Source organism: Lontra canadensis, unplaced genomic scaffold (genome assembly GCF_010015895.1).
Source record: "Lontra canadensis isolate GAN:19392208 unplaced genomic scaffold, GSC_riverotter_1.0 scaffold349, whole genome shotgun sequence".
NCBI classification, from domain to species: domain Eukaryota; kingdom Metazoa; phylum Chordata; class Mammalia; order Carnivora; family Mustelidae; genus Lontra; species Lontra canadensis.
In genome coordinates, this window is record NW_022631343.1 from 1 (window position 1) to 17,069 (window position 17,069).

The 17,069-nt window shown below is 54.5% G+C and overlaps 1 protein-coding gene across 1 annotated transcript; it reads left to right on the forward strand.

The window, feature by feature from the left end:
* Positions 1-1,216: 1,216 nt before the first annotated feature.
* On the forward strand, positions 1,217-16,505 carry LOC116862833 (ubiquitin carboxyl-terminal hydrolase 7). Its single transcript, XM_032850265.1, has 21 exons — positions 1,217-1,314; positions 3,616-3,725; positions 5,244-5,400; positions 6,416-6,560; positions 6,780-6,910; positions 7,464-7,598; positions 7,869-7,970; positions 8,107-8,212; positions 8,977-9,069; positions 9,158-9,225; positions 9,578-9,678; positions 10,598-10,751; positions 11,386-11,453; positions 11,930-12,038; positions 12,129-12,206; positions 12,953-13,053; positions 14,062-14,161; positions 15,029-15,148; positions 15,313-15,384; positions 15,523-15,613; positions 15,887-16,505. Exons 2-21 carry the CDS (start codon positions 3,673-3,675, stop codon positions 15,991-15,993), a joined length of 2,091 nt encoding a protein of 696 aa, XP_032706156.1. The 5' UTR covers positions 1,217-1,314; positions 3,616-3,672; the 3' UTR covers positions 15,994-16,505.
* Positions 16,506-17,069: the final 564 nt, after the last annotated feature.

A 17,069-nucleotide genomic window follows, 5' to 3' on the forward strand; every position in this document is an offset into this window, starting at 1 on the left:
CTCAGGCCGGCGTGAGCTCTGGGGCCTGCGAGCCCTTCCCCCCCCCCAACCCCCCACCACTATCTTTTGGGCAGTTCTTACCTCGGCCCCAGATGGTATCTGCCCTCTGTCGGGGGTGGGGGCTGGGCCCTGTGTGGGTTTCTCTTCCGCACATGAGCTGGGACGGGGGACAGGCTCTTTCCAGATCCCCGTCCTGGACTGCCCGTTGTCCAGGGTGTGAGTTCGTGCAGCACAGGAGAGCGAGGCCCGTGCGTGTCAGTCCGGCTGGAGTATCGCAAAAGGGCTTCTGCATGCGCTGGGGTGCTCGCCTGGTGGCGTCGCTGAGTTGCTCCCCCGCTTGGGGCTCTCCTCTGTTGCTAAATGGCATTTCAGAATTCTGAGTGAAATCAGCCTGTTGTTCTCTGCTTTTTGTGTTAAGGACACCTGCCCTGACATCCAACTGTTCTCTTATCTGTTACTATTTTATCTTTTCTCTTTATCCGTAGTCCACCCAGAATGGTTTTCTGCCCGTGGTAGGATGTCAGGCCTGCCCCTCCGCATGCGGGTCTCTGGTGAACCTGTCACATGCTCCCCATGCTCTGCACCTCCTCAGCAGTTGGACGTTCTGTCCGTGTGGATTTGCGTTTAGATGCTGTCTTTTGTCCACTGGTTGTCCCTGGCGAATTCTCCATCTTCCCCACACCCCCTAGCTTTGTTGTGGTTTAATTGACAGAATTGTAAGCTGTTCGGAGGGAGCCTTGTGATTCTTCTGGACACCCTGTGAGAGGAGCGCTCCATCCCGGTGAACACACCTGTCCCTGCACAGGGTCCTCTGTGTGCGAGGCAGGGCATTTGAGTTCTGCTGTCCTAGCAACGGGAGGTTCTCGGCTCAGTCCCTGTGATTGATGCTCGGTCCTTGCCCTGATTCATCTTACTCATGTCCCAGCCTGTCCCTCCCGTCCCCATGGTCCCGCTCTCGTCCTGCCCCACTTCAGCTGTAGCTTTATGATAAGTGTTTGGGTCAGAACCATGTCTGTGTTCTTAGAGGTTCGGGACTTCTGCGGAGCGGTGGTGGGGATGGTCGCGGCAGGTGTGGCGGGTCTCGGGAGGGGTGGGGAGCCGCCGCCCAGGGCTGTCATTCCGTCGGCTCTCCTCCCCTGCCTGCGGCAGGGTTCTGGGACGGCTGCGTTACCATCAAGGCTCCAGTGAAATCGTCGGCTGACTTTTCTTTCTTCTCTTTCTGTCTTTCAAGTATTTGAATCATTTGTGGATTACGTGGCTGTGGAACAACTAGACGGTGACAATAAATACGACGCGGGGGAGCACGGCTTGCAGGTAACGTGGGAACCGTGGGCCGCCTTCCCCGTCACTGTGTTTTCGCGTCCTTTGCTTCAGTTGTGGATGAAACAGGCATTTGTACCTTTTCATCCACTGCTTGTGGTTAGAGCTCGGGTTAGAGCTTGGGGTTTTACTCCTTCGTGCAGACGCTGTATTCTGGGGCCTCCGATCGTGCTGCTGGTGGGGCTGAGCTGCGGGCGGGAGGCTGACATGTAGCTTCTGGGGTAGAGCCGTCCCCCAGCACCCGGGAGACCCCGTGCCGCCGTTGGGTGGCGTCTGTGACTCTGCTCCTCTCCTCACTGGTTTCCGCCGGGAGCTTTTCCTCCTCTCCTGGTTACAGCGGACGTTCTGACTCTCTTGCACGTCTGGTTCGTGGTGGTTCGCGCTTAGGCGTGTGTGTGTGTGTGGTGGAGTTCGTTTTCTCAGGGATCGGGACCTGGAGAACGAGGAGTGCATTTTCTTTGGCTTGTTCTGTGAATACGCTGTGTCCCTGCGTGGTTCCCACAAAGCCCCACAGGCGCTGTCAGCTGCTGGCGGAGCAGCGGACTTTGTGCACAAGGGACTGGTCCGTCCGTGCTCCGGTGGAGAGACGTGGACTGTGGCCTGTCCCGGCTGCCGTCCGGCGGTGTGAGCGGGTCAGCTGCGTCCTCACGGATGCAGCCGACGCGTGGGCTCAGCAGTTGGCGATTCCCCACACTGTCCCGTGTGTCCCGAGCTGGCCGACTTGGAACAGTGTCCCCGCTTTGCGGGGCGTCGCGGGTCAGCGTGCTGCGTTGTGTGCGGCTCAGAAAGTCACTTGGCAAACGCGTGGCCGAGATGTGTTCCGGATACACTTGAGCAGCTCGCGAGCGTTGTCCTGCCACACCGGGTAGTTTGGGGTCCGGGTAAGCGGTACCTGAGAATCCTGACCTTGGTGGACTGTGGCAGAGAAACGGTTCTTCTGTTGTTGTTCTCAGCTGCATGGAAACCATGCCGTGCCTTCGTGTGGCAGGTTCCTCGGGTTTTCGTTTTTCTTTGCAGAGGTACTTTGTCCTCTTGAGCAGCTTCAGGAGACCTCAGGGCGCCTTGCCTGTGGCTTGTCACAGGCCCAGCTCCGGCTGGACGTACCCGGGCCTGGAAGGAAGGTGTGACTGGGAAGCTGGGCTGGGATGAGAGCCCGGGGCTCTGGTAGTGGTAGGGTTGGGCAGAGGCTTATTCTCGTGAGGAAACGCGTGTCGGCTGAGGTGGGGCCCGCGGTGTGGGAGCTGTGGAGTCGGGCCCCCGAGGCCTTGTTGAGAAGCGGGCCGCGTTGCTGCTGTGAGGGTCTGTCTGCCGCTGAGTGAGGACCGTCTCCAGAAGTGGGTTGGACTGTAAGCGCCGAGCCTGTGCGCTGCGTCATGTGCTCGGAAGTGACCGTGCCCAGAGTCGAGGGGCAGGAAGCCGCTGACCAGCGTCGTCCGCCCGGGACCGTGAGCGGCCGCACCCGCTCCAGCCGGGGGTCCGTGAGCGCGCCTGCTCTCGCGTCGCCGCAGCCCCAGCTTCTGCTTTCCCAGCGCACGATTTTGTGTGTGTTCCTGCTTCCCGCGGGATTTAACGACCGTGTAACACGGCAGCTAGTGATGAAGCCCTAATTCGCTTAGCTGCTACCCCGTGTTGGGCGTCAGAATATAATCCGGAGTAAATCGCTCACACGCAAGCTACTTCAGCAAACCGGAGAGAGATGTAAGCGCAACAGTGGACTTTCGTTTCTGGTCGAAGCATCGTTGACGTGCAGCATCGGTTGCTCCGGGAGGGCCGCGCCGGGGTGCGGCGTTCACGTGCCCTGACCCTGGCGCGCCCGGGTCTGGGACCTGTGCTGTAACCAGAAGTTCGGATCTCTTGACCCCCCTCACCTCTAGTGGCCCTTCCCACTTCCTATCCCCTGTCCTCTGACAACCACCAGTTCTATGTTTGAGCTTGGTTCTTGTCTGTGTGTGTGTGTGTGTGTGTAAGATTTTATTTATCTGAGGGAGAGAGGGGTGTGGAGAACATGCGAGCTGGGGGAGAGGGAGAAAGTATCAAGCAGATTCCCAAGTGCGGAGCCCAACACGGGTGCTCGATCTCACGACCCTGGGATCATGACCCGAGTGAAACCAAGAGTCGACGCTTAACCAGCTGAGCCACCCACGATCCTGTTTCTTAAACGGCATTTTAAACACACCGTAGCTGGACACCTGAAGCCCTTCCTCTCCCACCGAATCTCGCTGACCGCTGTTGCTGTCCTTGCTTCAAGGACTAAGTAGGGCTGAACTAAACTTGCATTTCTTTTTCAATGTTCAGGAAGCAGAGAAAGGTGTGAAATTCCTAACTTTGCCACCAGTGTTACATCTACAGCTGATGAGATTTATGTATGACCCTCAGACGGACCAAAATATCAAGATCAATGATAGGTAATCTATAGTGGGGTGTGAAAGTTAAGATTGAGTCATCGCCTGACTTCGGGGGTCAGTCTCAGTGTTTTGTTTGGTCTTTCTATATTTTCAGTCCATCTCTGATGTATTTGGGTCTGTCTCCTGCCTCAGTGTCCCAAGAACAATGGTTTTAAAGGGAATATTTCCCTTAAGGGATTTCAGGGGCTGCTGCTCCCGTTACTCGCTCTTAGGGATCCCCAGCTCCCTCCGTACTGTGGCAGATGAGGTCCCTGAGGGAAGGGGACTTTCCTCTCCGCCTGTTCTGCATTCACCAGAACGTCACTTTTACCTCAGGAGTGGAATTTGATGTTGTATTCGTTTAAATAGGATTCTCCCAACATTTTGTAACTGCTCAGTTGGTATTCTAGAATGTGCTGGAATTTTCAGGAAGATGAAGTAGATGTATGTGTGTGCCTTATTGCAGGTGTTTTCCCCATTCTTACAATGCCAGTTAAAAAGAATGATAGTAAATACTTTATCTGGTTTACAATACAGAAGTTTTGTCCTGGTTCATTTGGGCACAGGGTAGAGGATGGTTAGTCACTCATCAAACTGGAGAGAGAACAGGCCCAGTCAGGTTACTTGCTACCAGCCTGCTCTTTGCTCTTTCATTTTTGCCCATCACTGTGGAGTCTCTAAGAAGCCGTCTCCACCAGACATCACAGACTGGCAGCCTGCAGACTACAGCCAGCCTGCTGGTGTATTTCTTTGGGCCCTCACCTTGTTTTTGTTTGTTTTTATTGGCATTTGTTGCCAGCATGAAAAAAAAATCATGAGATTTTGCATAAAAACCCAGATTTTTGGCGTCCTTTAGGAATTCTGAACATTTGGCAGAGCAGCCACGATTGGGTGGTACTGGGCTGGGGTGGCTGCCCCTTCAGGCTCCGTGTGCTCGATCTCCTCCGAGTCCTTGCCAACCCGCCTCTCAGGGCACTTCTCCTCATTAACTTTGACCATGTTGTTAAAATGTTTACGGACCCCAGTCATTTAAAGACCGGTCAAGTTCAGTATGTGAACTAGAAATCACGGGGCACAGGGGATCCTTTCTTCCATGTCTTACCTGTTCAGATCTGATGTCCCATGTTTCTCAGACTCAAGTATATGCTCTCTGGTCTACGAGCTGGGCAGTCAGAATTACTCGTTAGTAACATTGGAATTATCCGCATCCTAGAGAAGTCATGGTGTATGCTTATCGCAAGACTGGCTGTTGTGTAATATCTTCAATGTAAGATTCTGTCCGGTATCTCAGTGCGCTTAGAGGCATTTTCCTGCTGCCTGGCTTCAAGTTTGTTCTGACGTCTGAGTAATTAACGTGTTCTGATGAATGGGAGCTGCCTCAGAAGTAGTTCATGGGACCTCCCGGGTCCCAATGATGCTTCCCTTTCTAGATAAAGATTAGCCAGTAAATCAGACCGTCTAGCAATAAATTAAAGCCTAAAGGTAAACTATTTCACGTGTGAATGAAACCTGGATTTCTTTAAAAATGTTTTTTGATAGGTTTGAATTCCCAGAACAGTTACCACTCGATGAATTTTTGCAAAAAACAGATCCTAAGGACCCTGCAAATTATATCCTTCATGCAGTCCTGGTTCACAGTGGAGATAATCATGGTGGACATTATGTGGTTTATCTGAACCCCAAAGGGGACGGCAAAGTAAGTGCTGGGCAGGGGTGGAGTCGGATGTGATGGTGTGTAGGTCATTCACCCTGACCCTGAGCTGTGCCTCTGTCCATGCCTGTCGGGTGGCCTGGACAGCGAAGGAGTCCACTCTGGGCTCTGGGGTATCTGCGTGCCCTCGTGCATTAATCGCTGCTACTTCAGAGGTGAATAGAAAATCAGTGATTATACATGGCGTGCCTCTCATTATTAGTGTCGAGCTTGGCCCTTTATCCCTTCGTATGTCCAGTGAGGCATGTATTTGGCACTTAAGGATGCCAGCAGAGTCCTCCCCACGGCCCGGGCCTGGGCGGGGGCCCCTGTCGATTGCAATCCCTCTGGGTGCCTGGTGATCCCCACTTGGTGACGCACCGTCTTCCCCTGGTTTGCCTGGATCTGCTCTCGTAGTCTTCCCCAGGGGACCAGGGCGTCCTCGGGGTCTGTGTCCAGGACCCTAGGGCCAGTGAGGAACCGAGCAGAGGCCAAGCCCGCCTCGCTTGACCTGAGAGTTGGTGGAGGGACCCACACGGCACCAGACCACGGTGAGCCTTTCACTGTGAGATTTAGTAGTGTTGAAAGTGACTCGGTCCACAATGAGATGGGAAGATCAGTATAACGTACAACTCTGCTGACTTTTATTTAAGTCAGGCCCTCACTTGCTGAGATAATATGTCATGATAGGATCAAATGTCCCCTTTTAGTTTCATAACTGGACCATAAAATTCAGCTTTACTAGCAGAGGGAGGTGTGCCCTGTCTGATTATCTCAGATCTGTGAAGAGTTGTATGGTCGATTGATTCCCAGTTGAAGTGGGCTGTTGGCATGTAAGACAGAACAGCCAACAGATGCGCTTTCCCGGTCCCCCCGAGTGCGGGCCGGGGTCGGCCAGGGTGCCAGGCAGCTCGGTGGAGGCCCCCTGGTTTGGCACATCCTTGGGTGCCTTGTTTTAGGAAAACCCCGCCTCTTTGCCTGTGTGCTTTATCTCTGCATGTCTCCTTGCTCTCCCTGCCAGTGGTGCAAATTCGACGACGACGTGGTGTCCAGGTGTACGAAGGAGGAGGCCATCGAGCATAACTACGGGGGCCACGACGACGACCTGTCCGTGCGGCACTGCACCAACGCCTACATGCTGGTGTACATCAGGGAGTCCAAGCTCAGTGAGTAGCGCCCCTCGCTTGGCTCGGCGGGCCCGAGTCCCTGCTCCCGGGGTGCTGTCCTCCGCCGGGCTCGCGTGTCCTCCTGGCCAGCTGGGTGGGGCGTGTGGGTTTTCATGTGGATTCTCGGTCCCGAGGACTTGGATTTGAAGATGACTGTGTTGACGAGGACATGGCATTGGGGCCTTCTGAGGAGGTGAGCAACCGTACTTTGTCGTGCAGGTGAGGTTTTACAAGCGGTCACCGACCACGACATCCCTCAGCAGCTGGTAGAGCGACTCCAGGAGGAGAAAAGGATCGAGGCGCAGAAGCGGAAGGAGCGGCAGGAAGCCCACCTCTACATGCAAGTGCAGGTCGGCCCCCGGACTGGGCTGCGCACTGTCCGTGCTAGGGTGTCTTGTGTGGGGGCGGCGGGGGCAGGGTGTCGGGGGGAGGGCCCCCTGGGGGGGGGGCATGGGAGGGCCGGCCAACGGTGGGAGGTGGTGCTCCAGGCCACAGAGAAATGTAACCGGTGACAGGGAAGGAAGGAGACCTGGACAAGAGGGTGAACTTCGAGAAGGTTTGGGTTCACGGTTCAGTCGCTGCCCTCCGCAGGTTGGTTGCCTGGGAAGAGAAACGCGCTGAGCCTCCTGGCTGGGCCTGGGCAGTCAAAACCCGCAGTGCCAGGCATGGGCTTCCAGCTCGCCCCTCAGGGAGGGGGTGTGAGTGTGTGGGGGCACAGGTGTTCATACTTTCTGACTCAGCACCCCATTTCGTCCTTCGTCATCTTGATTCTTGTCTGCTTGGGTCTCCTGAAGAAGGGTGCTAGAAACCACAAGATTAGCTCATGTTACTATTGAAACTTTGCTTTGCTCGGGGTGGTCTCACGGTTGGAAATTCTGTTGCATGTTTTCTGTGTATTTTCAGATAGTTGCAGAGGACCAGTTTTGTGGCCACCAAGGAAATGATATGTACGATGAAGAAAAAGTGAAATACACTGTGTTCAAAGTATTGAAAAACTCCTCCCTGACTGAATTTGTCCAGAACCTTTCTCAGACCATGGTGAGTGCCGGCCATTCTGGGGGTGGTTGTTTTGACCTCCAGGTTCTGCCTCCTTTCCTTACTCCCTGGACCAGCAGGGACCAGGCATTCAAGCCCTGGCATACTGGGGACCCTGATGGGGACGGCGGGGTGGTGGGTGGTCTCTGTTGTCCACGTCAGCAGGGAGAGCTCTGTTGTTTTATTTCTTCTAATCCTGGAATCCTGGCGTGCATAAGGAATTAAAGTACGAGCCGATTTTGTTTTAATTAATTTAGCTTTAATTTTTTTCAGGGATTTCCACAAGATCAAATTCGATTATGGCCCATGCAGGCGAGGAGCAATGGAACCAAACGGCCCGCCATGTTGGATAACGAGGCAGACGGCAACAAGACGGTGAGGGCCATGTGCGGGAGGCGCCGGGTGCTGCCGTGACTTATCTGCCTCTGGCCCACTGACTCGTGGGTGGCCGTGGTCTTCACTCTCATTGGCCCCTGAAGTAGTCTAACACCAGCATCTCTTTTGGAAATAGATGATTGAACTGAGCGATAATGAAAATCCATGGACAATATTCCTGGAGACCGTTGATCCGGAGCTTGCTGCCAGCGGGGCCACGTTACCCAAGTTTGACAAAGATCGTAAGTGTCCCTGGAGCAGCAGCACTGGATCCCAGCGTCTAGACACACGTGGGGTTCGGTGTTCTTCTTTTGCCGTGGAGTCCAGTTCCAGATACGTCCCGGACCCCTTTCCGTGCTCAGGCTTCTTGGCGAAGCTGAGTGGGCCCGACTGGCTGCTGGTGGCAAGCAGCCTGTGGCCGTGCTGAGTCCTTGTGTCCTGTTGTGGCCTTGGCCCCGTGGTTTCCTGCGTGCCTCATGGGCTGCCGCAGAGCAGGGCTGCAGGCGCACCCTGCCGAGGGCTGGGTAGTCAGCCTTTCACACTCGTGGGCCATTGTGGCCTCTGCCCTCCGTCGGGGGCCGCAGAGAAGGCATTGGTGAACAGGTTGGCTGTCTTCTGGCACGGCTTTTTTTGACATAACACGTGGGTCAGAGCCTGCTGATGCTTGCTCTGAAACGGTCCCTTGTTCCTGCTGCAAGGACACACAATATCAGCGTTTTCTCATGGCAGCACTCAGCTAGCTGGTTAGTACCTGGCCTTGAAAATAAGATGCCTGATAAGGTTAAGGCCCTCAGTCCCATCCTCACTGCCTTGGATTAGTGTTTCCCGGGGGCCCGATGTGTGGAATGACACTGGACTCAAGGGTCATTCAGTCTTTGATGAACCTCGGCGGACACGATGGCTTTTGGGTGCCAAAGGCTGTCATTTTGGTCATCTCTTGTTCATGTTTTTGGAACATTGTCCCACGTGGTAAGATCCTAACAAAACCTGTTTATTAATCTCGTAGATGATGTCATGCTGTTTTTGAAAATGTATGACCCCAAAACACGGAGCTTGAACTACTGTGGGCACATCTACACACCAATATCCTGTAAAATACGTAAGTCCTCCTGCCCTCACCCTCGAGGTTGGTTTTGCTCAAGTCTTGGCTCATCACAGCTTTGGATTCTTGTTTTCCTCGAATGCAGGTGACTTGCTCCCGGTTATGTGTGACAGAGCGGGATTTATCCAAGATACTAGCCTTATCCTCTATGAGGTTTGGACGGCTTGTTGCTCCGTAAACACTGTATCGCTTGTGGTTTGGGGAGGGCTCTTCTCGTTTGTTCTGCTGCCCTGGCTTCATCGCTTTGTGAGGTCGGCAGCTAAGTTGGTGGGGCCGGCTGGTGTGGAGGTGAGGGTCACAGTTGTAGACGTCTAGATATTTTTTTTTCCTCACTCGGGCTCAGGGGCATTACGTCTCTGTGGATGGTAACGTTCCCGTTAGCATTTTCACTTACTAGAAATGTAGGGCAGAGAGAACGATACTCTCCGGGAGAGCACCTGCGGCGTCGGGCCGTGTGGAACACGGACAGATGCTCACCGGGAACCTTTCTTCTCTTTCACTGTAGGAAGTTAAACCGAATTTAACAGAGAGAATTCAGGACTACGACGTGTCTCTTGATAAAGCCCTTGATGAACTAATGGACGGTGACATTATAGTCTTCCAGAAGTAAGTACTTTTTGAAGGACTGAATCACTTTGTACTCATAGTTTTCCCATAAGCCCCAGAAGTAGGAAACAAAACTGTGTCAAGACCCTGAGTTAGTCAGATTCTGTTCGAAGTAGCTGAGAATGTGGATGGAAGTTGGCCCCTCTCTCGGTTTGGGGATCGTGGACAGCGAACCTTTTCCTCATAGAACGAACGGTTTCCTAAGAATCAGTGACGAGCACTGCAGCTCCGAGCGGGGCAGCAGCCCGGCCAGCAGCAGGGTGGTTTTCCTGCCCCTCAGCGCGAGCGTCCCCGGCACGCACCTGCATAGGGGACTCGTTGAAGTCCCTGTGCCTGTCACACCAGCAGGTCTGTGGTCTTAGATGCTTTGTCTGCAGGCGGCCTCGCCGGGGCTCCTGGAGAAGCCATCTGGCCGTGGCAGTGTTGAACACGGGTCACGGGGATCCCACGAGCACCGGGCTTGGCGGACGTAGGTTTGGAGGGCCAGGTAGTAAATATTTTAGGCTTCGCGACTACTGGGCCCTGCTGCCTTACCAGGAAAGTGGTTGCCTGCCAGCTCGGGGTCAGAGTAGCCTCTGCTGTGAGGCACGTCCTGCCGAGTCCCTCCCTGTGTATAAAACAGGAGGACACGGTTCTGTGTTCGTATCGAGATCAAGAGCAGCAGGTGCGTTTGCATGGGCACGTGGGAGGCTCAAAGCACACCCTCTAGTGTGGTGGCCGTCCCTTACTGTCCTGGCTGACAGAGCAGCTGGGACAGACTCCAGACTCCTAGCAGCCACAGGGTTAGTCAGAACTTCTGTCCATACCTGTCTGTGTCACTGTGGTTCGAGAGGTGGTGCCTTTTTATTTCTTTTTAAAAAACCATTGTGCCTGGCCTGGATTTTGATTCAGTCTGCATTCTGTTCCTTTCTTCCCCCAGGGATGATCCTGAAAATGATAACAGTGAACTACCCACTGCAAAAGAATATTTCCGAGACCTCTACCACCGTGTCGATGTCATTTTCTGTGATAAAACAATCCCTAATGATCCTGGATTCGTGGTTACATTATCAAACCGAATGAATTATTTTCAGGTATTTGATAAAGGCTCTTTCCCCTTCAGATTCCACATCAGACCGAGTCCTTTTTAAAAAGGGAGGGTTGCTGAGGGAGCCGACGGGCTCGGTTCCGGAGGAAGGGCGACGGCCCCGGGGTCTGAGTGGCTCTGGACGGGATTGGTGCTAGCGCTGACCCTCGACTCCCATCCCATCCACCCCGGCATGATACGGTTTCGGAGATGGCAGTTTCTAGAACAGCTTTGTCTCTGTTCCAGCTTGCCATCGGCAAGTAAACCTGTAGACCTCACCATTAGACGTGAGAGACCGTTGGGGCGCCCGGGTGGCTCAGTCGGTTTGGTGTCTGTTTCTTGATCTCAGCTCAGGCCTTAATCTCAGGCATGTGGTTTCGGGCTAAAGGGATTTTTTTTTCCTTTAAAAAATACTTTTTTCATAGCTAATTTCACCGATGGGCTGCTGGGGATACACCAGGGAGTGGTTTATTCTCAGCAGGTGGTGGATTTTTAGGCCATGAAAATTCAGGCTGTTTATATCACAATTTTTTATTAAGAACATTCGGTAAATAGTTAATGGTAAAGCTTATAAGCAAATTTTAGTTCACTCCCCAACACGAGCCTTCTTCTCTGACTTTGGGTACCTTCCTTCCTCCCAGGTTGCAAAGACAGTGGCCCAGAGGCTCAACACGGACCCCATGTTGCTCCAGTTTTTCAAGTCTCAAGGGTAAGGCGGGCCCCATCACCTCATATCAGGGTCTGTACTGCCTGCTCTCCAGAGTTGATCCGGACATTGTGGAACCAATCCCATGAGTGGGGGGCCGCGGCACCTGACATGCCCCTACTTAGTTTCCGATAGAGAGTGGTCACCTCACACATCCTGACTGCACTGCTTCCTGACGTCCGAGGAACGGGCGGCCTCACCCAGAGCCTGACTGACTTTTTAGATACATGACCCCCCGCGTCTCCTGCGCATCCAGCCAGGTCCTCCCCAGCCAGGCTCGCGCACACTGTGTCCCCATTGCCGAGAGCGCAGGTGGGGCCCCTGGGGGCCCAGGGGCTCTGGAAACAGGAGTGTGGTGGGAAGCCTTGTGCCAGGCCCACATTTTGGCTCTGGGCGTAAGGGCAGTGGTTTGTTTTATGCTCACGGATATTTTAGGTAAACAAACAAGTCATTTGTTTTTATGCTTTTTTCTTGTGCAGTTATAGGGACGGCCCGGGTAACCCTCTTAGACATAATTATGAAGGGACTTTAAGAGATCTCCTACAGTTCTTCAAGCCTAGACAACCTAAGAAGCTTTACTATCAGCAGGTATGAGTCCGAATTCACATAACCGTGGGTCGTCAGGACAAGGCTTGGGTTTTGTGGAGACGGATCTAACAGTCTCTCTTTTCTCAACAGCTTAAGATGAAAATCACAGACTTTGAAAACAGACGAAGTTTTAAGTGTATTTGGTTAAACAGCCAGTTTAGGGAAGAGGTATGTGCTTTTTAATGATATGAATTTTTATTTATTTTTATTTTCATTGGTGTGTGTTTAATGTTTGTCTATCTAGCCCTTGAAAACTAAAACAACGAAAGAAGGGTATTAGTGGCCCTCTGTCCCCCTCCTGCCACCACCACTGCTTTTCGAACTGTTTCTTCCTCTGCCCAGCCCCCTGGGCAACAGCAGGGGGCCTGAGAGCCGGGGCGGCGGGGGGTGCGGGTGGAGGATGTGGACACCCGCTGTTAACTGAGAGCGCGCCGTACCCCCATGAGTTGGTGGCTCTAGGAGGTCCGTCCCTGCTTGGACCCAAGCGTTTCACCTTTGTAGCTGGGCCAGTTTTGAATGGCAGTGCACGCCATGAGCCATAAACATGCTCATCTGGGTGGATCCGTAGGCTGACATCCTCCAGTCCAACTCCGGTCGTTGTCAAGGCTTACACTCTCTCCCGGTGTCACTTTGCTCAGAGCGCAGACTAGGAGGTGGCCTTCTGTGTGGGGGTTTGCTGAGAAGCTGTCCTGTGAATGGCAACCTTTTGGCATCAAAGCGGCATTTCTTAAACTCCCCTGGGGTGGGGCCGGGGGTCAGAGTGTGCGTATCGGGGCGTTCAGGGTGGGGGTGTCCTGATTGGGGGGGGCTTGGGACAACTGAACATCTCGTGCAGTGTTTTCCCCTCTTCCAGCAGCGTGGGTGTGTGTGAGCAGAGACCCCCTTATGTTTCCTTTCCTCTTGCCCTTTGCTAGGAAATAACACTCTATCCCGATAAGCACGGGTGCGTCCGGGACCTGCTGGAAGAATGTAAAAAGGCTGTTGAGCTCGGGGAGAAGGCGTCAGGGAAACTTAGGCAAGTATTTCCTGAAGTCGGAGGCGTCCCGGGGGAGGTGCTGGCCCCGGACCCCGCGGCCGTATTACTGGACCCGCACACAGGGGCTGACCGGCGCTCGGCCTGGCTTCTGTGACAGTGTATAAATACGTCATAGTCGAGCGATATTTCCTTCCTTCCTTCCCTGTCTCCTGATCGTTACTAAGACGTAGTAAAGATGAGATTCGGGTAGAAAAGTCAACGCCTGGGGTGTTGGGGTGGCCCAGTCAGTAAAGCGTCTGCCTTCAGCTCGGGTCCTGGGAGCGAGCCCCGTGTCGGGCGTCCTGCTCCTCCCTCTCCCTCTGCCTGCCACCTTGCCTTCTTGTGCTTTCTATCTCTCTGTCAGATAAATAAATAAAATCTTTAAAAAAAAAAAAAAAAAGTCAACACAGTGGAGAGAGGATTGAAGTGCGTATCAGCCGAAACTGGGCAGAGCTGCTCTCGGTTGCGTTTGAGAAAACCAAGCGCTTCTGACCCGTGAACCTGATTCTCCGCCTGGAGACAGAAGCCCGGACTCGGCGGGCAGCGTGCGTGTCAGAGTCGGGCCCGCTCGCCCTGGTGCCCTGCCGTGTGTTCCCAGGACAAAACAGGCCTTGGGGCTGTTGGGTTCCCGGAACGTTTGCTCCGTGATATTCATAAAAGAATGAGATCTTTATTCTCTAATGAGTGCAGGAGCAAAATACCACAAGTCCTGCCCGATGGGAACCATCGTGGGCACAGGGCACACAGCTCCTGGACGCTCGGTTTCCGCTCCATCCCTCCACCCGCATGGGGCCGCGTTGCCTCGACGCGGGGGCCGCCGACCGGGGTTGTCCGCGGTTGTGCGTGTGCTCCCCGATGATGCCCACTTTGCACCTTTCAGCTCTCTGAAGAGGAAGAAAATACGCAGCTGTCGATAGCTACTTGATAAAGAATTTCTTCTTAGGAAGCTACTCATCCGTCTCTCCCCCACACAAATTGATGTAGTTCACTCCCCCCTGTTCTGTGCAGGCTGCTGGAGATTGTAAGCTACAAGATTATCGGGGTGCACCAGGAAGACGAGCTGTTAGAATGCTTATCCCCAGCGACGAGTAGAACGTTTCGAATCGAGGTAACCGGCCCTCCCTGTGGGCGCCCTGGCCAGAGCGATGGCCACCCGCCCCCCTCCGACGGCACGGACTTGCGGGCGCGGCCCCGGGGCCATGCGTGGTACCAGTAGAGGCCGTTCCTTGCAGCTGCTTTGCTCTTACACATTTTGAGAAGTTACTGTTTCATTGTGACAGAATTTACATAATGTAGAATTCTCCTCTCTAAGCGCTTCAGGCGTGTGCAGCTGAGCGGCCCTCCCCGCCATATGTGTCCGCGCACGTCGGTCCCCTTCCCAGCAGCTCCCCGCCTGCTCTCCCCTGCCCCAGGCACCATGTCTTTGACTGCCAGCGGTCCCTATATATGTAGGGTCGTAGACGGCTTGTGCTCGGGAGTGAATTCTGAATACGGGCCACAGGCACATCTGGCCAGAAGCTGGGGCTCCATGTTGACGGAGGAGTGGCTGGGATTTCCAGTGACGTCATTCGGTCTCCCCAAACTCCGTTTCTTTAAGAAAATGCAGATGCCGGGTGTCTGGGTGGCTCAGTGGGTTAAAGCCTCTGCCTTCGGCTCAGGTCATGATCTCAGGGTCCTGGGATTGAGCCCCGGATTGGGCTCTCTGCTCGGCAGGGAGCCTGCTTCCCCCTCTACCGCCTCTGGCTGCCTCCCTGCCTACTTGTGATCTCTCTCTGTCAAATACATAAAATCTTAAAAAAAAAAACAAAAACGCAGATGCCTTCTACCTCCGAGGTCTCATCCTAACAAGACCCGGATGTGGTGTTGGGACAAGATAAGCCTCAGCTGCGTTGTCGGAGCAGCGAGTCAGAAGCGAACGCGGCCTTGGTGTGCATGGACCGTGTCGCTCAGCTGCGTGTCTCCTCTGGGTCTGCAGGAAATCCCTCTGGACCAGGTGGACATAGACACGGAGAACGAGATGCTGGTCACTGTGGCGCACTTCCACAAGGAGGTGTTTGGGACGTTTGGCGTTCCGTTTCTGCTGAGGATACACCAGGTGAGGGCCGGGCTGCGAGGTCGAGGACCCACCGCCCCCGGTGCTGGGGGCTTCGCGCTGCCGAGCTGGGGCCCCTGCCCGCTGGGTGGATGCGGAGCTCCGCCGGCGTCCACGCGGGCCGCACGCAGGTGAGTGTGCGCACACGTGTCCTTCACCGTCCGCAGGGCGAGCACTTCAGAGAAGTCATGAAGCGGATTCAGAGTCTGCTGGACATCCAGGAAAAGGAGTTCGAGAAGGTGCGCGCCTTGGGCACTTGGGAGGGGTGTACGGGCCGCGCCCCGAAATCTCGGCTCAGGAAGCAGCTGAGACTTGGGCCAGAGGGGAGCGTTTGCTTGCGCCTGGAGTTCACGGAGGAGGGCCCTTCTGTCTTTCAGTTTAAATTTGCCATTGTGATGATGGGCCGACACCAGTACATCAACGAGGATGAGTATGAAGTGAACTTGAAAGACTTTGAGCCCCAGCCTGGTAAGCGCCCTTCCACGGGCCGAGCAGCGGGCGGCCCACCCCGGGTCCCGGTGGCGTCTGTGCATGTGAAGCAGGGAGGAGCGGCGCGTGGCCACGGTCACGTCGGTGGCTCACTGGCAGGGCGCACCGGGAAGCCACTGGCGCGGTCTGTGAGGGTGGGTGGGGCTTGGCTCGGAGCCCCAGCTTCCCCGGGAGCCGCCCCGAGGGCCGCTGGCCCTGCCGCTCCTGGGCTTGCTGTCCGTCCGGTCTCAGCCGTGTCTCTCTCTCCACCAGGTAACATGTCTCACCCTCGGCCTTGGCTAGGGCTCGACCACTTCAACAAAGCCCCAAAGAGGAGTCGCTACACTTACCTGGAAAAGGCCATTAAAATCCATAACTGACTTCCTTACCCAGTGTGTGCAAGGCGAGGGGCCGTGCGTGGGTGTGTGCCCCTTTTTAACAGCCTAGAACTTTGGTCCACGTGCACTCTGTCCGAAGTCTTCAGCAAGAGGGTTTGCTGCTGATGTTAATTTTATTTTGTTGAGGCTGTTCAGTTTGGCTTCTCTGTATCTATTGACTGCCCTTTTTGAGCAAAATGAAGGTGTTTTTATAAAGCTTGGATGCCAATGAGAGTTATTTTACGGTAACCACAGTGCAAGGCGACCGCCAGCATAATGGGGGTGGGGGAAGGGGCGAGGGCCGCGAGGCTCTGGCGAGAGGCCTCTGGTGTGTTCCCAGCGGGCGGAGGTCGCCCGGCTGCCTTCCTGGGGTCGCGGTCTCCGGCCCTGCCGCTGGGCTCGCGTGGAGGCTCGTCTGCCGTATTTCCCTCCGTTCTACTTGCCATGACCTTCTGTGCATCTGTAAAGGCAAAACAGAGAAACTCACAACCTAATAAATAGTGCTCTTTCCTTCACTGCGTGTACTGTCCCCCTTCCTCGGTCCTCCTCCCGCTGCCTGGGTCTCAGTAAACGTGTCTCAGCCGCCAGCCACCACCATTCCGCAGCCGCGCACGCTGTGGAGGCGCCGGATACGGATGCGGGCCTGGCGGGCGGTCCTGGGTCTTTCTGTTCACTTGGAAACACCGGGCAGATCTAGGTGTGCTCTGCTGCCCCTCGGCAGGCCTAGCGAGCTCACCGTCCCTGCAAGCAGTGAAGCGGGTGTCAGTAGAAGTTCTCGAAGCGGAGCAGACAGCATGAGACAAGGAGGGCCTTTTAGCAAAGAGGGCATGCTCACTAGTGGTCAGTAAGCTGTCGACTTTGTAAAAAAGTTAAAAAAAAAGAGAGAAATGAAATTGTATATTTAATGAATGAACATGTACAATTCGCCACTGGGAGGAGGTGACTTTGTTGGGTGCATTTAAGTGACTTTCACTGATGTTGATACTCATTGTGTGTAGTTTTATTTCAGTCCCAGGCTTGTTTCCTTTTATTTTGGAGCTAATGCCGGCTGCGTGTCTAGTTTTGAGTGCAGTAAAATA